This window comes from Saccoglossus kowalevskii, chromosome 16 (assembly GCF_978046115.1).
Source record: "Saccoglossus kowalevskii chromosome 16, keSacKowa6.1, whole genome shotgun sequence".
NCBI classification, from domain to species: domain Eukaryota; kingdom Metazoa; phylum Hemichordata; class Enteropneusta; family Harrimaniidae; genus Saccoglossus; species Saccoglossus kowalevskii.
This window is the reverse complement of record NC_140656.1, coordinates 16,042,132-16,064,810: the sequence shown is the minus strand read 5'-3', so window position 1 is coordinate 16,064,810 and position 22,679 is coordinate 16,042,132. Positions and strand designations below refer to the sequence as shown.

At 35.6% G+C, this 22,679-nt stretch overlaps 1 protein-coding gene and 1 pseudogene across 1 annotated transcript; one reads left to right on the top strand and one right to left on the bottom strand.

Moving 5' to 3' along the window:
• The first annotated feature begins 1,525 nt into the window (after positions 1-1,525).
• Positions 1,526-5,247, top strand: LOC146733695 (bifunctional 3'-5' exonuclease/ATP-dependent helicase WRN-like). Its single transcript, XM_085491125.1, has 6 exons — positions 1,526-1,735; positions 2,107-2,254; positions 2,475-2,619; positions 2,729-2,899; positions 3,240-3,362; positions 4,373-5,247. Exons 1-6 carry the CDS (start codon positions 1,562-1,564, stop codon positions 4,959-4,961), a joined length of 1,350 nt encoding a protein of 449 aa, XP_085347251.1. The 5' UTR covers positions 1,526-1,561; the 3' UTR covers positions 4,962-5,247.
• A 14,391-nt stretch (positions 5,248-19,638) lies between these two features.
• LOC144352364 (uncharacterized) lies at positions 19,639-22,396 on the bottom strand (annotated as a pseudogene).
• Between the last annotated feature and the right edge of the window lie 283 nt (positions 22,397-22,679).

Sequence of the window (22,679 nt, the reverse complement as noted above, 5' to 3'; positions counted from 1 at the left end):
CAAAAGAGAGCAGACGAAGCTACGAGTTCCAATGAATAGTAATAAGTAATTAGAGGGAAAAGGGGGATAGCTGGTACAAAATGCATTTCACGTTTTTACAGAAAATAAAAGGAAAGTTCCAATTAAAAAAATGTTTTTTTACACTTTACAGATAAAGCAAATTCGTAATTACATTCTAATAATATAGTTGATAATTTGCGTTTAAGAATCAAAATTGGAAATTGCGTAAGAATTGCGACATTTAATGTTGAAAACGCTTTAATATATGCCTGCAAAACAAAAAATAAGATCTTTGTAAAAATTACGGACGAATAAAATAGCTGATTACATTTTACACCTTGCCCATTATTACGAAAATAAAAACAATTGATTGCAGCTTACAAAATTACCCTTTGCCGCCCCCCCCCCCCAAATAGATATAGCTCTGTTTGAATCTTTCCTTCTGGCTTCCAAGTACGAGCGAATGTTTTCTACATGGACGATCACAACGAGATTCGCAAGGTGAGGTATTTAGTATTCTGTTAATTCTTAATTCTAACTCTCCTTTCGAGAATACAAAGTTTGTACACCGACCGTGCATGAGAATGCAAATAGGCGTGAGCTTTTCAATTCGAAAGATGAGACATTATATTCATTGTTTCGTGGAAAGGAATTAAAATCACAGTAAGCCTGTGATGCGTATGCGTGTCTTTTATGGTATTTTGACGTTCGGGATTTTTTTGCGCATCTACCGGAAGCCCGTTGTGCTCACGCGCATCGGTATGCAAATTGACCGTTGACCTAGTTGGGATACGGAAGTCAGAGCACACTCATTGAAGGCAAGACGTCTTGTCGGGTAAGTATTACATTCACGTTTTATGTTCACATTTCGTAGACTTTGAATAGAGTACATAGCATGGATACATACTCTGATTAATAATGAACTTTTAGAAATATTTTTGGGCAGTATGTTTTGTAGAGGATCGGCAAATTTGTCACGGTCAAGCTATGATATACTATAGCCCTGAGTACAGTCCTGTAGGTTGGCCTTCTTCCGCTGATCATTCGGTCCCCACAGTCCTGAGAAGTCGCATAGACCGGGGATTCGACACTATGTGAAGGGCTGTTTTGGGCGATTTAAGAGGTATTTAGCTTTGCAACCAAAAAATAAGTAGGCCGATACGTCAAACTATTACAAATACCTCATCTGAAAGCGAAATTACAGACGATTTCCTGCAAGTGTCGATCAAACCGAAATTTTCCAACGAAACTCTATCTATCAACAGAAAATGTACGCCGCCATCTTGTTCTTCGAGATTACCAACAAGCCTTTGCGCCAAATCCCGTTGAAACAAAAGAGCATCAACTTATCAAACGCATGTGCGTAGATTTTTTTTTCTTCGGAAAATTATTGTATCAGCCAATTTCATGCAACTTTTATAATAATAAACATATAAATATATAAATAAATAAATTGCCTTAAGAATTTACTTTATTTAATAAAAAAAAATTAAAAAATTACAATTTTCCCAGCATCCCTCTGGCCAACAAGCACTTTCAATTTTACTTTCGTTTTTTCACCATGGATAACCTTAACCTGGTAAAAAGCAAATATAAATTCAATTATGAATTTAAAGAAGAGCAAAAAATTATTTTTAATAGTGTTGCTCTTGAAAATATGCACACATTTGGTGTTCTACCAACTGGTTTTGGGAAAAGCGACTGCTTTGTTGTACCTCAGCTATTAGTGGATGAGGTAAGATTTTGTTTAATTAAATTCTCATATATAATTATTATAATATATTAAGGCATGTCAATTTCAAGGAGATTAATACAGTGAATTTCATGGAATGAATTTATAAAATATGGAATGGTTACCCATTGAAGATGCATGGCTTTAAATGGCTGTAGGATCAATTTTGTAACACACATAAAAATAACCACAATCTTCTGCATGCTACCTGCAATCATTGGCCGATTGACCTTCCCAAATCCTTTAATGAGTTGCGATTGGTCAGATTGTTTCAACCATTTTTCATTTCATATAAAAAACATCCATGAAATTTATAATAGTAACATTATATTTAATATCAACAAAGGATAATTCTTCTTTATTGAATTTATTAGATGTACCCAGAAAAAAATCCACACATCGGTTTGGTGATTTCCCCATTGAGGAGTCTAATGCTCAATCAGATGACAATATGGAGAGAGCGGGGAGTGAAGGCTGTCAGTATAATGCAACTGGCTGAAATGTCATCCATAGACATAAAAAGTAAATAGAAAAACATTCTTTGTACCATCTCCAATAAATTGAATATTTACAATTTATGTTCTTTTCAAAACTAGTAATTAATATTTTATTTCAAACTTAATATTAACTATCAAATCATTATCTTTATTAATTTAATTCCTGAACATAAAATGAGCAACATATACAATGCCATAAGTTTGTTTTAAATGGATTTTCTTTAACAAAATTAATTCTTAAACAGATATCATTGAAGGACAGTACAGTGTGGTATTTTGCTCCCCGGAGTCAATTGTACGAGATCCCTGGAGGACAATGTTGGGCAATGCCCATTACAAAGAAAGATTATGTCTTTTGGCATGTGATGAGGCACATTGTATTGTGGAATGGTGAGTTGGTTGATTTACATTTTTAATAAGTAAATTAACAATAAAATAAATCAACTGTGGTTCCTAATATGTGGCTGAACTGTATTCGCTTTTCAATTCTCATAAATAGGGGTGATGATTTCAGGCCTAGTTACAAGCAAGTTACTGTGCTTCGTAGCCTTACAACTTGCCCAATACTAGTCTTGACAGCAACTGCAACAGAGTCTATGAGACAGAATATTTTGTCAACTTTACTGTTGGATGAGGAGGAGGTGAAGACTGTTGCCATTGTTCCTGACAGGTGAGAATTTACATGTGTTTGAATTTGGAATAACTTTGGCCATTTCATCAATGCAGAAAATTATTGTCAAATTTGTAGCATAATATTCATACAGACATAAATGTTAAATGTTACAGACAACATTAACTTTTCTAATCATACAACTTTATGAGAACAATCAATGCTTTAATACAGTGACACCAATCACATTGTAATTATCTGTTGCTGATATGGAAAATGATCTGTTGGCCCAAATATTATTCATCCAAGCTGTAAAACCTATAACACAAGTTATGATCATGTTAATTAATATGACACCAATATGACATGAATAATCCACTCTCTCCAATGTGTTTTTCAGGCCTAATATAAAGCTATATTATAAGTCACAATCAGGTATGAAAATACATGAAGAGCTTCTTTGGTATACACAGCATATTGCTACTTTTGGATCAAAGGCAAAAAAAGCTATAATATACTGCAGGTCAGCCTTCCTTTTTCCATTTATAGAAATTTAAGTCATGAAATAGATTTTAGATACCCTATTGCTCCCATTAGATGCACATTGACACTGGAAGTGCAAAGAATCCAAAATTAGTATTTGTTACTTTATAGATCACCTACTTTGACCAGATATATGTGGTATACATGCCTTTTGTCTTCTCTAATCATTCTGCAGTGCCTTAATAAAACCTGCAACACAATCTCTGATCGGCTTCTAATCAATCAAAACCATGCAGCCATAAACCAGTGATAAATGGTTAATAGAATTTACATTATAATCATGTTGATGTGGTACTAATAGAGAAAATACAGTAGTTGCATGACATGGCCAGCATACATATCACCAAGGTTTTATAAATTAAGGGTAAATCTGGTGGTTGTTATGAATCAGCTACAGCTGTTTGAATTATTGAAAGCACATTATCTAGCCATTTTCAATAAAAAGCCAAAATTATTTTTATCAAAAAGGTCAAAACTATTCACTAAGTTATTTCCATGAACAATTTTGGTAAAGAATATAATGTACCACACAAGGTCCCTGACTGTTGAGTATTCATAGCCTTATGGCTTATAGCCTTTTTAAGAGAAAGGACAATGACAGTAATATGATTAGCTTCACTGTAATTATCACAAAATGCTACCTGAAATTTGACTGAGCATTGAATGTGACACTCAACTATCCAGAAAAATAACATGGGACACCTTATCTATTAAAAAATTATATTACTGCTGATTGAAACCCCATAACTATTCAGAAAAAATAGCATTAAGTTTCACTCTATTTAGCATTACATGAAATATATGATTACTTAATAACCCCCCCCCCTATTTAACAGGAAATAAGACCACAGATTAACATTCAGTAAAAATATAGGACAATCATAAGCATCCATAAATACGGCTAATGAATGATTATAAACACAATTATAAACACACTCATAGCTTGTCTGATACTAATTTTCCATGTTCTCTTTGGTTCTTTACTCATAGGACCATGACACAAGTGGCAGACATCTACGAATTTGTCATGACTGAATTAGGTGATAAAGCTTGGTCTGGTGACAGCCACATCATAGATAATCGTCTTGTTGACATGTTCCACTCATCCATTGATGCCGATACAGAAAAAAAAATAGTCAGTGTTTTTCCACAAACAGATAGTATAATTCGATGTTTAATTACCACAATTGCTTTTGGCATGGGAGTTCAAATCAATGATGTAGATCATATTATTCATTGGGGTGCTAGTAAAACTGTACTAGCTTACTGGCAGCAAGTTGGCAGATGTGCCAGAGATGGCAGAATTGGTCAAGCACACCTCTATGCTACCAAGGTGAGTCTAAATAAAAGACGTATTAGTGATGACATGCTGTCACTGTGTAAAAGCCTTAATTCAGGAGCCTGCATACGTCACAGTATTTTGAAACAGCTCGTGGTAAGTGGGATGGACCTTCATTCATTAGATGTGATGGCCCAGCGAGATCCCTGCGTAGGGGCTATTAATGATGGTAGTTGTACTTGTGAATTTTCTACATGCTGTAGCAATTGCCAAAAAAAATGTATTTTAAGTCAAATATGAAAAGATGCAAGATGCTTTAAGTTACCAATTTTCTCGTTGAAATAAACAAGATGACCACTGATTTTGTTTGAAAGGGAAAATGATAGTACAATATTAGAAGCACATGTTAGTTTTATAAATAAAATAATTAAAGTTGTAATTAAAGTTGTCAACAAAATTGTGTTTTGACTTGTTAAGTATTATCATATGAGCAACTGGAACATCATCAAGTAGATCCGTAGCATCTTCAGGTGTCTATTGACAATGGACTAAATTACCAAATCAATCTTCGATGTGAAGAATTTTCTAGTGTAGTAGAATTGTTTGTTATGTAAAGCATTTTATAGCCATTAGATAGGACAAATATTTCACACTTGAGCATTACCTGTCACCTGAAACATGTCTTATTGGTGCTATTATGAGAAAAGCCTGTTTTTATCAACAACAAAAGCAGTGTTAAATTAGATAAAGTTGCATTCACACTTTGTATTATATGCAGAATACTGTAGAATACTTTATTTTCACTGGAATTAATTTTCGCTGAAAAGGCTTTTTGGGCGTTTTGCTTGGAATTTATTTTCACTGATTTTTGATGAGTTTAATGTGAAATATAGGATTTTATTTTCACGGAATCATCCCTTCAGCGAAAATAGCGAAAATAAATTCCAAGCTAAAATAAAGTATTCTACAGTACATTAATTATTGTGATCACTATAAAAAATTGTAAAATCCCCTAGTCTGGCCGCAAATCATGAAAAATCGAAGCACTGCAGCTATACCAGCACTGAAGGTTATGATGTGTAACGGTAATCATTAAACCAAATACCCAATTTTTAAGTTCTCTCCTTATGATATTAGTCTATTGGATAACAATTCTCATGAATTGTACACAATCTAAGTTTACAGGGATCAGTGAAAAGTTTTCTACAGATAATACAGAGTGTGACTGTACATTGACCAAATACAGCATGGAATTATTTTTGTTTTCTCTCAAAATATGACTATATTTTATACTTACCTCTAACTGTTTTATTGTTGAGGCAAATTTTCCCTATAATTTTCCAGCTTAGTTGTATACTTTGTCAAGCGTTTGATGAAAGCTTGTGGCCTTTTTACTGTGGTATCTAGGTGATATCCAGGAAATGCGGCATGCTGTCTGCCCGATATCACATCAAATAATTTATCTGCTTTATATTCTTTCACAAATTTTTTTATATCAGCTTTATAACTTGATTTCCCACCTTGAGATGTGGCAACATGTGTATCGGCTACTTTGTGCTGATATAGATTACCAAGTGCCTGACCCAAGCTACCAACCATCTGGCTCATTCTGGCTACCTGCCAACAACAAAAGCAGTGTTAAATTAGATAAAGTTGCATTCACACTTTTTATTATATGCAGAATACTGTAGAATACTTTATTTTCACTGGAATTAATTTTCGCTGAAAAGGCTTTTTGGGCGTTTTGCTTGGAATTTATTTTCACTGATTTTTGATGAGTTTAATGTGAAATATAGGATTTTATTTTCACGGAATCATCCCTTCAGCGAAAATAAATTCCAAGCTAAAATAAAGTATTCTACAGTACATTAATTATTGTGATCACTATAAAAAATTGTAAAATCCCCTAGTCTGGCCGCAAATCATGAAAAATCGAAGCACTGCAGCTATACCAGCACTGAAGGTTATGATGTGTAACGGTAATCATTAAACCAAATACCCAATTTTTAAGTTCTCTCCTTATGATATTAGTCTATTGGATAACAATTCTCATGAATTGTACACAATCTAAGTTTACAGGGATCAGTGAAAAGTTTTCTACAGATAATACAGAGTGTGACTGTACATTGACCAAATACAGCATGGAATTATTTTTGTTTTCTCTCAAAATATGACTATATTTTATACTTACCTCTAACTGTTTTATTGTTGAGGCAAATTTTCCCTATAATTTTCCAGCTTAGTTGTATACTTTGTTAAGCGTTTGATGAAAGCTTGTGGCCTTTTTACTGTGGTATCTAGGTGATATCCAGGAAATGCGGCATGCTGTCTGCCCGGTATCACATCAAATAATTTATCTGCTTTATATTCTTTCACAAATTTTTTTATATCAGCTTTATAACTTGATTTCCCACCTTGAGATGTGGCAACATGTGTATTGGCTACTTTGTGCTGATATAGATTACCAAGTGCTTGACCCAAGCTACCAACCATCTGGCTCATTCTGGCTACCTGCTTGTCTGTATAGCGGCCTCGTGAATTCTTCAATGTATCTGTATGTATAGAGCAATGTGCAATATGTAAATAAAATACATTAGTACTGAAAACTGACATATATCCAAAATTTTGTTGTGAGAAACATGAACGAGGTGCACATATGTAGAATACAGATATTTTATGTGAATTTGCTGTTTTAATATAATAATTTTTGTTTTTTTACATCTTGAGATCTACACACTTAATCAGCCTCTGTTAGTGTTATATTATCACCTTTGAATTCATTATTGAGAAACTCAGTTCCCAGGTCCATCCCAATGTTTCTGCCTGCGCCTCCATGTATATTAATTGTGCGATTCCAAACAAGGTCATGTGCCAATCTCTTTGGTAGCCATCCATGAACGCCTGTGTAACAATTAAATGCTTTTGGAATAAAGTTGTAATTTGTAATAAATTTACATTTATGATCTTGGTAAACGAATCAAAAGTGTGTGATTTTACAGTATTTGTATCATTATTAGGTATCTTATTTGTACTAAGAAGGGTTATGTCACCTGCAATTAGCCTGTGCCCTAGAATCATGTATTTATTATGATTTCTTTCCCAGAAATCTAACATGTCAAATGTCCAGTGGTCCAGCATTGCTTCCCCATCATTTTCTCTGATTGCATCCCTCCTTGTCAAATCACTAAGGCAACGCCACAACAAGGCGCAAGTATAAGTCTGTACATGATCATGATTTCTGTTCTTGCAACAGCAGGATGCTGTTGTACGTGGTAGTTTTTGTGCTATGAAAAAACATGAAAATAAAAATTGACTTTTATACAGAATTTCATATGTACATATATGTGAGAATTTTTTGAGCTGTGTGTTAAATGTTATTGGCCAAGGCTGGGATATATGTGAGGATACACAGACAGACACACAGAGAACAAATCCCTGTTTTCGGAGTACATATGTAAGTCCAAACAGGGCACGGCCACTATTGTTCCATTTTAAATGTGATCTGCAAAACATAGTAACGTATGTGCACAAGATTTAAATGTCCATTCAATCAACCAAGTTTAAATGAAAACTGTCCATACATGACTGAGATCCATACTTGCTTTTGATGATTAGAATATACATTGTAAGTGCATAAATATACACCAAAATGTGAGAACATTATTTGTCCATGTATGTCCAAGATGCAGATGTCAAATAGATCAATTTGATCAATGTATGATATGTGTAAGTACCTGAACATGTCTCTGAACAAAACCAATCTGCATCATCTGCAGGCACTGTGTGTTCAGTCAGTTCTACACATTTTAAGTGAAACCAATCTCCATTACCACATCCACCATTACAGCATTCAACCATCATACCTCCAATATCTTGAACATTTAAAATATGTAATAATATGCATTTTTATCAAAGTACATGTAGACACATATAGATATAGGAAACCAACAGGGTATGTATTATAATACATGATATTGGAAGCATGAAGTAACAATAGATTTGTTGACAAAAAAGACTCAAAAAGACATGAGCAGAACGTTTATGTCACATTTTCATTAGCATGAGTTCACACAATCAGGATACCAAAAATAATTATGGTTACCGGATAATTATTTGAGATACAATAATATCAGGTCAAAATTGGCAATTTCAGTTTGTTATGGCGAGATTATTTACTCACTACTACTCAAAATTTTGCTCTGTGACATATGGATCAAACAAGATATGGATTCTAATATTGTAATCCAAAAAAAATTACTTAATATAATTTAGTGAGTTTGTAGTATTTTTTTATTGTATTCTATCCATGAAGCTTAATATTATTAGTACTTGTATTATTACCTTCTCCACATAAACAGTATGGGTAGTCCTCTTCCTCTTCCTCCTCCTCTTCATGTATACCAGAATCATCACCTACATCATTATCACCAGTTGCATTAAAACAACCATCACCACCTGCATCACTACCTGTACCTGTAACAATATCTTCTAGTACTGACGTGTCTTTCATTAACCACACTTCATCAACAACTTCATTGGCGAGTTGGTCAAGAAACTCTGTTCTCTCCTCAATGGTGCCATTGTATACAGAATTTCCTGGCTTTCCTTTTAATGAAGACAAACCAAGTTTCTTCATAACAAGAAGGCAAACCAAGCCAGATGTCACAAATGATAGGAAGTTTGCTACATGGTTGAAGGAATCCATTACTTTCTTCTTGACATTTCGATGTCTAAATTTGTTTTTGATGTGAGTCAAGGTCCCTCTATTTGACGCACTTTTCCCAAGGAAAAACTCATTCATGATGTCCTGTAATTAAAGACAAATTACAAAGTTTGAGTAATAATTAATTGGTGTCACTGTGTTTTACCTATACACCCTTAACTACAATTATAGATTATATAGATGTTATATAATTATAATTATATAGATGTTGACCAATATTTTAATATTTACATAAACATATTGATATGACAAACACTAGAATATTACACTTACTTGCAAGATAATACCCCTTTTGTGGAACTCCTGTGAAACAGGTTCCAGTCCTTGTAGTCTTCCCTTTGTTGTTGTGCATCCAGCCCGGGTTCTATGAGCATCAATGTGCCTTTCCACACTCAATCCATCACCATGACACATTAAAACATGTGTTTGATCACCATTAACAGGAACATATGTATAAAGATGGTCCAATATGGCTATTACACCAGATAGAGAAGAAGGATTTTCTTGAATCACTCCCAGGTTTACCTTGAAATTTGATAAAACAAATTATGTACAATTCATATTTGATGTATTTGTGTAACTTGGTAAAATGCTGTCATAGCAGTATAAACACAGTTGATTCACACAAAACTTTGTACTATACTTACCAGTTCACTTCTTTTAGCTGATTCCTCAGAATATTCATGTTCAATATGGACTTCTACGCAGTCAGAATAATATTTATTGAAGTGAGAAAGGTTTTCACAAATTATTCTGGAAACAATAGTTTTCATTCTTTTTCTGTGTGAATCTATCATTCTCTGTGATGGAATATAGATCTGGAATGAAAGGTCTTTTGCACTGACTGTGGTTTTATCTTCTTCATGAGAGTAAGATATTCTATTTTTTGCAGCATAGGCATTAGCCCACATCAGCATTTTGTTCTGATTAGTAGTGGATTGATAATGAGCAGTACTCTGTATCTGAACATTATCCCATGCCAGTGAATAACCTGGATCTAGAAAAAAAATATTATTTCAGAAGACTGTTATTAAAAAATGAGCACATACAAATTTAAAGGGTGATGTTTGTTTACACATGAGAAAAAAAATAACACTACCGATATTACACTATAGACAATTTCTCAAATGACTGGATGCCAAGGAGTGAAAGTCAGTATTTGCAACAAATTCAAAAAATCTCAGTTACAAATGCTATTAATTTAGAAAACACATTCTGTTGTAGAAAATTCAGTGTTTGTCAAACATATTTCACACATGTGTGGGGATACAACCACTAACTTTAATTACTATTAAAAGGTACAGTTATTAATCAGCATCATAACTTACTTTTCCTAACTTGAGATGTTTCAGATATTTCCATTTCAATTATATCAATATCACACCCTGTACCACTTGGACCAGTGTAACCAGCTGTAGAACCGTGACCAATATCACCACTTGGACCAGTGTAACCAACTGTGGAACCGTGACCAATGTCACCACTTGGACCAGTGTAACCAACTGTAGAACCGTGACCAATGTCACCACTTGTACCAGTGTAACCAACTGTGGAACCGTGACCAATGTCACCACTTGGACCAGTGTAACCAACTGTGGAACCGTGACCAATGTCACAACTTGGACCAGTGTAACCAACTGTAGAACCGTGACCAATGTCACCACTTGGATCAGTGTAACTAACTGTAGAACCGTGACCAATGTCACCACTTGGACCAGTGTAACTAACTGTAGAACCGTGACCGATGTCACCACTTGGACCAGTGTAACCAACTGTAGAACCGTGACCAATGTCACCACTTGGACCAGTGTAACCAACTGTGGAACCGTGACCAATGTCACCACTTGGACCAGTGTAACCAACTGTGGAACCGTGACTAATGTCACCACTTGGACCAGTGTAACCAACTGTGTAACCGTGACTAATGTCACCACTTGGACCAGTGTAACTAACTGTGGAACCGTGACCAATGTCACCACTTGGACCAGTGTAACCAACTGTAGAACCGTGACCAATGTCACCACTTGGACCAGTGTAACCAACTGTGGAACCGTGACCAATGTCACCACTTGGACCAGTGTAACCAACTGTGGAACCGTGACCAATGTCACCACTTGGACCAATGTAACCAACTGTGGAACCGTGACCAATGTCACCACTTGGACCAGTGTAACCAACTGTAGAACCGTGACCAATGTCACCACTTGGACCAGTGTAACCAACTGTAGAACAGTGACCAATGTCACCACTTGGGCCAGCGTAACCAACTGTGGAACCGTGACCAATGTCACCACTTGGCCCAGTGTAACCAACTGTAGGACCGTGATCAATGTCACCACTTGGACCAGTGTAACCAACTGTGGAACCGTGACCAATGTCACCACTTGGACCAGTGTAACCAACTGTGGAACCGTGACCAATGTCACCACTTGGACCAGTGTAACCAACTGTAGTACCGTGACCAATGTCACCACTTGGACCAGTGTAACCAGCTGTAGTACCATAACCAGTATCACCACTTCTACCACCATGACCAGTGTCAACATCTAGCCCACACTGTAATGTCATTTCTTCAAAGCTGGTATCAGCATCAGAACTCCAACTGTCACTGTCAAATTGTATGTTGCATGTATCACTGAATAGTTGACGGGCTACATTTGATACTGCATTTTGAGCTGGCTGTAACTGTAAGATTAATAAAAATGTATCTAAATACACTGAATATGTATATATTAAATAACAAACATCTATAAGGGAACATTTAACATGAAATATATAAATGGTTAAAAAGACTAGGAATAGTTTTTATTGGCCTAAAATGCATCAACATGAAATGAAGTATAGTATAGTAATTGCAACTCATAGTCTGTGTGCCTTAGCATCACTCCTATACTTTTGTACTTTGGGTTGTATTACCTTTGATGCTATTTCTTCTTTCCAAAGAAGAATTTCCCTATCATAACCGGCCCTTAGCCTGTCAACAACTCCCCTGCCTCCAGCCTTTGTCAAGCTTATCCCCATATTGCTGAAACACTGGAAAAGCTGAAAGTGTATAAATTTGTTATCAATATAGTATCAATTGTGCATGAAAAAAGATTTGGTAGTATTTAATATTATATTCATAGAAAATACCTGAATACCAATTACCATGGAAAATCACCTCAACATGGTCTCACTCAAACCATTATGTTGGGCTACTCTTTGTCAACAATGATATCAATATCATCCACTTGTAAAACATACCCTTTCACTACATCCACATCGCCACATCTCCACTGCATTTACGGAAGCAAGGAATTTAAATTTTCTTGGTTTTCTGATATGCAATCCTATAGATACCATAGATCCAAACTGCGCTGCTAATGGACCAGATTTTCCATTGGCTTTCCTTTTGACAAATGAAGAATATTATGAAATTAATTCAGATAAGTTAAAATATAAAATATAGTGGAATGTTAGAAACATTGGAGCATTTAGGAATTGACCATAAAAAAACAGAATTGAATAAAAATTTAACAAAAGAATTTATAACAGGAAACTTGCCCTCTTCCTAAAAAACAACACTAATATTTCATAGGGTGAAAACAAAAACAGCAAATCACAGCATTACATCATGTAACTCCATATTATGTAAAGGAGTTTAATACGCACCATGCTCTTGTAATATGGTATTGTTTATACATCCCATAGTGTACCATAAAATCTGAAGTGAATGAAGCTATAGGAGACTATTCTAGAAAATTATGTTATATAATTACACTGAAATTATAATACACTACATTTTGACACTTAAATAAAAAATGATAACCGTGACTAATGTCACCACTTGGACCAGTGTAACTAACTGTGGAACCGTGACCAATGTCACCACTTGGACCAGTGTAACCAACTGTAGAACCGTGACCAATGTCACCACTTGGACCAGTGTAACCAACTGTGGAACCGTGACCAATGTCACCACTTGGACCAGTGTAACCAACTGTGGAACCGTGACCAATGTCACCACTTGGACCAATGTAACCAACTGTGGAACCGTGACCAATGTCACCACTTGGACCAGTGTAACCAACTGTAGAACCGTGACCAATGTCACCACTTGGACCAGTGTAACCAACTGTAGAACAGTGACCAATGTCACCACTTGGGCCAGCGTAACCAACTGTGGAACCGTGACCAATGTCACCACTTGGCCCAGTGTAACCAACTGTAGGACCGTGATCAATGTCACCACTTGGACCAGTGTAACCAACTGTGGAACCGTGACCAATGTCACCACTTGGACCAGTGTAACCAACTGTGGAACCGTGACCAATGTCACCACTTGGACCAGTGTAACCAACTGTAGTACCGTGACCAATGTCACCACTTGGACCAGTGTAACCAGCTGTAGTACCATAACCAGTATCACCACTTCTACCACCATGACCAGTGTCAACATCTAGCCCACACTGTAATGTCATTTCTTCAAAGCTGGTATCAGCATCAGAACTCCAACTGTCACTGTCAAATTGTATGTTGCATGTATCACTGAATAGTTGACGGGCTACATTTGATACTGCATTTTGAGCTGGCTGTAACTGTAAGATTAATAAAAATGTATCTAAATACACTGAATATGTATATATTAAATAACAAACATCTATAAGGGAACATTTAACATGAAATATATAAATGGTTAAAAAGACTAGGAATAGTTTTTATTGGCCTAAAATGCATCAACATGAAATGAAGTATAGTATAGTAATTGCAACTCATAGTCTGTGTGCCTTAGCATCACTCCTATACTTTTGTACTTTGGGTTGTATTACCTTTGATGCTATTTCTTCTTTCCAAAGAAGAATTTCCCTATCATAACCGGCCCTTAGCCTGTCAACAACTCCCCTGCCTCCAGCCTTTGTCAAGCTTATCCCCATATTGCTGAAACACTGGAAAAGCTGAAAGTGTATAAATTTGTTATCAATATAGTATCAATTGTGCATGAAAAAAGATTTGGTAGTATTTAATATTATATTCATAGAAAATACCTGAATACCAATTACCATGGAAAATCACCTCAACATGGTCTCACTCAAACCATTATGTTGGGCTACTCTTTGTCAACAATGATATCAATATCATCCACTTGTAAAACATACCCTTTCACTACATCCACATCGCCACATCTCCACTGCATTTACGGAAGCAAGGAATTTAAATTTTCTTGGTTTTCTGATATGCAATCCTATAGATACCATAGATCCAAACTGCGCTGCTAATGGACCAGATTTTCCATTGGCTTTCCTTTTGACAAATGAAGAATATTATGAAATTAATTCAGATAAGTTAAAATATAAAATATAGTGGAATGTTAGAAACATTGGAGCATTTAGGAATTGACCATAAAAAAACAGAATTGAATAAAAATTTAACAAAAGAATTTATAACAGGAAACTTGCCCTCTTCCTAAAAAACAACACTAATATTTCATAGGGTGAAAACAAAAACAGCAAATCACAGCATTACATCATGTAACTCCATATTATGTAAAGGAGTTTAATACGCACCATGCTCTTGTAATATGGTATTGTTTATACATCCCATAGTGTACCATAAAATCTGAAGTGAATGAAGCTATAGGAGACTATTCTAGAAAATTATGTTATATAATTACACTGAAATTATAATACACTACATTTTGACACTTAAATAAAAAATGATACTTACAAAATTCCGTGTTGCTCTGATTTTCGTGTTGTCAACAAAGATGATAATGTGTGGTAGACAGTTGGAAGTAGGTTTTTGACTTCATTTACCACATCTTTCCAATCAAATTTTTCCAGATTTTCAAGCGTTACCAATCTGGAAGTTAGCCTTTCTCCCTTGCAATAACGCCAAACTTCTCGCTTCACTAAATCATAAACGACAGAATGGAAAGCATTTTTTGCTACCTTACTGTTGTTAATCAAGGCATTAAATGCCCACTTATATTTTGATTGCTTAATGGCTTTGATTGCTGTTGATCTGAATGAATACTGCAAAGCAAAAATAAAATCACAATTATTAACTTAGGAACTGAGAAACTTAAAATATTTTCATCTATACATATATATGTTGTGCCAATATATAATATCTAGTTTATTTATATCTGTAAATAATTAACTTTCATGTTGACAATAAAAATAAAAATAGTAATAAATAATAACTTACCACATTATTTGATCTACGAACCGAAACACTTTTTTTCTTTACTGGTGTGCTTATCTTGGTTCTCTTCGCTGGCCGGGGTGTGCTAGGTGTCTGTGGTGAAAGGATTTTGTGGGCAATATAGCCCTCCTTGTTTTTAGTTTTTAAAAACATTCCTGTAGAATTTTGGTAGAGTGTTTTGGCACTTTGAATTTTTTTCAAATTCAAAGAACAATTCAAACACAGATATTTTTTTTTACCTGGTGTGACAATGACATTGTATTCTCTTTTCAAAACATCACCAGCAGTATCTTCTAATGAAGGCAATTTGGCATCTATCGATTGCCGTTTATAGCCTTTAAGCTTTTTTTGAAATTCTGAGTTACAATGAATGCATTTTAACTCGTCCATGATTATAAACTCTTAGCAACCAGGGAATGCTGGGAAATTATGACATGCTTATTATAAAATTAAATTATAAATAGAAATTTTAAATGTAATTTGTGTACATGAAAAAGACATTAAATATATTAAATTATCATTTATTGGCATACAATAACAACAAAATTAAGAAATACAATGTTTGTTGGCCTACAAAAAAATCCAAACGACACAACTTTGACGCCGATGCGCTTTTGTTCAATGAGTTGTCACGCAAAGCATTGTTGGTAATCTCGAACAACAAAATGGCGACGCATTTGTAAACAAAAAGTCGTTTCGTTGCGTAAAACTAGCTTTCGTCAAGGTTGCAGTACTGTAGGTTCATTTTTCCGCTACAAAAAAGGTATTTATGCTCGCTAGATTGATCGATCTAAGTTTTGGCTGATTACAATCATGAAAACTGCAGAAAGGCTCGCCGCCATAAATTTGTAGGCGGGTGTCGAATCCTCAGTCTATGCGACTTCTCAGGACTGTGGGGACCGAATGATCAGCGGAAGAAGGCCAACCTACAGGACTGTACTCAGGGCTATGATATACTAGTACTCACGTCACGATGAAATTTTGTAACGTCAATGTAATTTCGCCCCATGAATTTTAACAGTTTATGTGCTCATTTGTTTTCCAATGACAACTACTGTTTATTATTTTGTTAGGTGGCTATTGAATCGATGATGGGATTTTGCTGTGTCCCCGGGTGTACAAACAAGTCAAAACCTCGAAAGGGAAACACTTGTGGCGACAATGTTTCATTTTATACGATTCCAAGGAAACCCATTGGAAGGTACAAGGCATTTCTTCATGCAATACAGAGAGAAGACAAGTAGAGGCCTTCTCAGCATTCTCGTAGCAGACATTTTGAGAATGGGAAGAAACTTGACATTCTAAAATCAAAAAGCTATGTGCCAACATTGGAGCTGCCAAACAAATCATTTCAGACTGCTAGACGTAAAATTTTTTACAGGGGAAAGATAGTAAGTAGTAATATTTTGACAGCTTGTTTGTCACGATTCAGTTCTTTGCCTATTTTCCGTGGCACTGACAGGTGGAAGTATTTACCGGATTTTTAATTTAATACACTAACAACTTTAGGATAGGTTTACAGAATGTCTTGATCATTTTTATGTCAACCTGAACAATGATTTCACAGCTTGCCCCATTATTTCTGAAGTGGTGTTCACACCTTCACACAGCTTTAATAAACACTAAAATGAACCCATGACAATGCTTTTCCCCATGTACAGACAGCAAATCTGGCCCAAAGAAGTGCTGGTCAGTTATAGTAGTTATTGCACGTTTTCTCTCTAATGAAATATTTTCTGCAAATGCGATTAGACCAGACCAGTTATAAAATGCACAAAAACAAAGTGTTTTCTTCTTTCTGTTATATTTTTTAATCTTTTTTAGTACAATGTTGAGCCATGAATAAAAACATAATATATTTCATATGTTTTAGGGAAAACAAAACAGTTTATTGTTGGCGATGTTGGCCACAGAACCTGATCTTGATGCTTTCAAACATGAGTCTAAAGTTCACATTTCAGAACAGGTTATAACATTTTTACATCAAGGTATACAAAGTGAAAATGTGGACATAGTAGAACTCGCCAAGCTTTCAAGTGACCCCTCCCCTTTGTGTGCAATATTTTGACAGACCTTCATTGATTTACGAGTGTCATTGAACAAATAATTCAATTGTATTTTATTTTATAGACACCTAAGAGTTTTACTGTGGACACAGGAACCCAGTATGATGTCTCTGATATACCTGTCAGCATTGTACCACCCCAACTGAACATGACTACTGTTTTCCTGTAACGAAACCTGCAGAATATATGGACATTGATTTTTTGAAATCATACACAAAATCTTTAGTGGAAAAACAGACTGATTTGAAAGCTAGAATTGCAAATCTGACAGCAGAGTTAGAGTCGTATCGCAGTAGGGAATTTACTCTTGATAGTATTAAGAATGATGACAAAGCTGTTAACTTGTACACAGGTTTTCAATCGTATAATGCACTGATTGCTTTTTTATAAGTTCCTTGAGAGTAAGGCTGAAAATTTACAGTACTGGAGAAATTCAAAAACTACGTCAGAACCACAGTATTATCAGACTTTGGGCAGAGGGAAACCAGGTCGTAAACGTACCTCTTGTACTTTAAATGAATTGTTTATGGTATTGGTTAGACTAAAAGTAGGCTTATTTGTTGGAGATATCTCCAATAGATTTAATATTAGTTGCAGTACATTTTCAAGAATTTTTACTACATGGATCAATTTTTTGTATTATGAACTAAAACTACTTTTTCCATTCCCAACTCAGTCTCAGATTCGAAATACCATGCCAGCAGAATTTGTGCAGTATCCAACCACACGAATTATTATTGACTGTATTTGTTGAAGTGCCCACATCTTTGTTAGCGCAAAGCCAGACGTGGTCTAATTACAAACACCACAATACATTTAAGGCTCTGGTGGGTATTTCTCCAAATGGTGCAGTAACTTTCATTTCTGATTTGTACGGGGTAGGATATCTGATAAAGAAATTACAAAGAAGTCTGGTCTGTGTGATATATTGGAGTCTGGCGACAATGTAATGGCCGATTTGAAATTAAAGGTATTCTCCCTGCAGGGGTGGATTTAAACATTCCTCCATTTAAAGGCACCAGAGCACAGCTGATTGCTAGGAAAGTCCAAGATACCATGGATATTGCATCTGTGCATATTCATGTAGAATGTGCTATAGGCCGAATTAAAAAATATCATATATTGGATGGGGTCATCCCTTTAACTTTAGCCAAGGTCACTAACCAGATTTTTACAGTTTGTTCATTCACCACTTTTAGTGCCAAAAACATGGAAAACTGTTTAATTGCTTTTATACAATAAAATGTCAAATATATTGTGTATTTTTATTACACTTGGTTTGTGTTAAGTTTTCAAATACCATAATAACGCTATTAATTAGCCAGGGTAATGTCTTGCATCGGCACTTTGTACTTCAATTTTTATTACCAAATGGCACGATCTTAACTGTCTTATGGGGTATACCATTAACTTAATCTGATCGAGTAAAGGAATAATAGCCTGTCAATCTACGGTAGTTGGTGTGAATAAAGACCAATTTCATTAAGAAATGGTTGTCTAAATATTAGAGTTATTATGGTAACTTTTAATAATAGAAGCTCCACTTCTTGGTTGTGGATTTTTTGAGGCAAGACACCAGGTCTGTGTTATCAGCAATTTTTTTTTTATTTACAAGTGTGTAAACGTAAATGAAGCACTTATATTGATGACATGTAAATAATCCATTTAGAATATCGATGTCAATAATAAACTTAACATCATATTAAAACTTATTTACATTGTCATTTACCATCAGAATAAAATGTATGAAAGTAAATGAAATAAACAAAGCTCCCATATCGCTCACAAATAAATATTGACTTAAAAAAATTGTGTAAATAATGTAAATAAACATGTTTTGATATGACATTGAAAGGAAATTCTACATACAGATGAAAAATTCCAAGCCATCTTCCTCTCCCTCAAGTAAAAATTTAGAACAAATTAAGTCAGCACATATATACTGTACATAACATGTTTTGACTGCAAACACTTTCTTGCCAATATAATTAATTTTACAGTAGACTTACTTTCTATATGGCTTCCAACCCCCATGGCGGTATAGTTTTATCCTTCTTTTCACTCGACTGGTTAATATTTCTGGAAGGAAAGCCCTAAAATAAAAATGATTTAGGGCTGGCAGAAAATAACTCTACCACAAGTCCTCATTGAACTTTATTCTTTGAACAAATAGATCACAGCCCTCACCAAACCATACTACAAAGTCTACCCACTGTAAACCAGCTGCATACATTTGTCCTTGTACTTGTATATAATAATTATGGGATCTCTTCAACATGATTACACCGTTGCTGAGACTCAGAAAAGAGTTTTCTTTGGCAGCATCCTCAGGTGACATATTCAGGAATGAGGGGGGACATTTTACTTCCAGGCCTCCTACAGTGTGGACAGCCTCAGTTGGATCTGTAACCATCCTGTCCAGACTTGCCCCATAATCTGTATTGTGTCTACAAATTGTGAATCCTACCTCTTGCACTTGTTTTGATGAATTTACGGCTGATATTGTGAAAGGTAACGTTTATTCCTTAGTACAATGTATTGCCGTCGGTGATTGGCTGAAAGTGATTGCCGGCGCATTGTACACAAATAATAGTTGTAGTAATCCGCTGTGTTTTGCGTGATATTCAGTTTAAATAGTTTACTTATTGTAGGTTATAAATCATAAGCCGACTATTGTTCTATTAATTAAAACGAAACAGTATTTTATTATAATAGCTGTGTGGATGGGATTTCGAATCATTATTCATTATTTTTATTTGGGAACTATTTACTTGTGCCGAGAGCACTCCGCGGAGAAGACAAGAAGGCGAGATTGGCGACGCCATGCGGGAGAGTCATAGCTGAAAACTAGATTAAATACCGTGACAAATCAAGTCCGGGAGGCAACATACGCAGTACACCTGAAGTTATAGCGTTTTCAAACTCACTTGGAAGAAGTTTCATCCTGTTTAAGAGATAACTAAAAGGAATCGTCATACATCCTGAATTCTGTAACTGTGAGTACAACTCTCCGTGGGTGAACGCCCCATGATACATTGCGAGGAGAGCTAAACATGGCCGCCTCCATGCTCCGCTAACGTGTTGTGCGATTGATTGAACTTGTCTCGTAAATCATTGAACTGACGTCCTGTTCTTCGTTAACCGGGAACAACGAGCAACCTATTCTCGCCTAACAACTGATTGCTGTTTCCGATGTCTGTCAGTGAGTGTGATTAATAAAAGCCTTCGCGAATATCCATGAACGTGAAGCTACGCTAATTCATAGCAACCGAATCAAGTCGTAACATTGGCCTGTCAACTCTGAATTCAGAAGAGTCGCAAACACTGTTAGTCTCCGCCGTGAACTACAATATCCAGTCATGTGTCGTAATTGATCTACGACGCGTGTGTTTCTTTCGTACTACTACTACATCGTCTAGAACACCAACGCGAAGCGTCGGCGAACCTCCTATAACAAGAACACTGACTGAACTCTCTCTGTAAAATCCCATGCTATTGTAGTGAGCTATTACATTTATTTGTATGATTTTTGTTTTGGATCTCTTGTATAATATTCAAGCTGATCAATACTGTGACCCCAGTCATTGAGTGATTATTATATTATCATTTTTGCAGTGTGTTACCATGGCTGTAGGCCTGGGCGGTTACTAAGGTTTAGCATTTATTGTAATTATATCACACTGCTAAGTGCTGACCATTTGAACTGATTTGTATAAATTACATAGGGTTTTGCTCCTTCTCATATTTTGACGCATTGTCAATTGTTGTTACTCGCAAAGTACGGGTCAACGCAATTTGTATTGATTTTACTCATGCTCTATTTGTCGAGTGTGTGAGCAACCCCTACGTAGTTTGACATCTTGCATAGTCCAACATTGCTATTCCTTACCATTGACTTTTCCCGATTGTTAGTGCGCCCTCTATTGTAATTGAGGAATTATTGTTATTCTCTGCCAGTGTATACTTGGGCAGTGCATTCGTTATCGTGTAAAAGATAATACATTTGTTGAAGCGATAGATATTGCTCTGTGTCTTAATTTGTTGTATGTTGTGGTGCTTGTATGTGGGTGAGACTGACGGGACATCTGGCGGACATACCCCTGGTAAATTGTACCCGTGCTAGTCTATTTCGAGAGAGACTTATATTGTCGTTTCATTTTGACCTCTCTGTAAACTGGTAACACTTGTACGAGAGGTACGCATTAACACCATCTGCCTCATGCTTTCGACCATATTCAGTTGCATATGTTGAAAAGCTTGGTCTGTACAACAGTGAACGCAGAAGCTTGTCAGGCTCACATCTTCTTTTGACAAATTTTCCAAAATTTGACGCAGTCATTTTCATCCGTCTGATATTCTGCCAGGCGATATTTCCTGCTTGACCACGTGTTTGTTTTTCTATTGCTTTAATATTGTCTTCTGACAAAGATTTTGCATTCCTTGATGCCACAAACTTAACAATTTCATGAAAGTGTGAAGTGTTAATGTTATACTCGTCACTGAATGGCAGAGCACTATTGGATGGTACACTGTCTTGTGGTTCGGTATTAAAATTCACAATATTCTCTGTTGGCAACTCGTACCCTTGTCCGATGCCTTAACAGCCTATTTAGCATTTCCATGTAATGGCTGGACATCATGGAATAAAAAAGTGATGATTGCCAGACTGATTCTTGAAAACTTTGACAAAGTACCTGAACATTTTCACCATCAGTGTTTCTTTGGTGTGGTGCTCCGGGGTCATATAGATTGATGGATGGTTTTCATTATACCCTAGAAATAAATCATAATTCCCAAAACAGTTGCAACATAATACGTGAGGTCTATATAATTTATTGAAATGAAATTATTTTTAACTGCACCCAATACCAATAAAGTATAATTTTTGGAGGTGCGAGACATGGTAAGTGCCTCTTGTCTAGATTTGTTTTGATTCGGAGTCGACCGGGCACTTGAAAAAATAATATAGCAAAAAAAAATTAAAAAGTACATTTCTGTAACTAAACTTGAACATAAACACATATTGTTATGTAAACTAAAAATGAA

Coding starts and splice junctions, on each gene's coding strand:
- LOC146733695 (XM_085491125.1), top strand. CDS start 1,562: ATGGATAACCTTAACCTGGTAAAAAGCAAATATAAATTCAATTATGAA. Junction 2,255..2,474: donor GTCATCCATAGACATAAAAA/GTAAATAGAAAA, acceptor ATTCTTAAACAG/ATATCATTGAAGGACAGTAC. Junction 2,900..3,239: donor GTTGCCATTGTTCCTGACAG/GTGAGAATTTAC, acceptor TGTGTTTTTCAG/GCCTAATATAAAGCTATATT.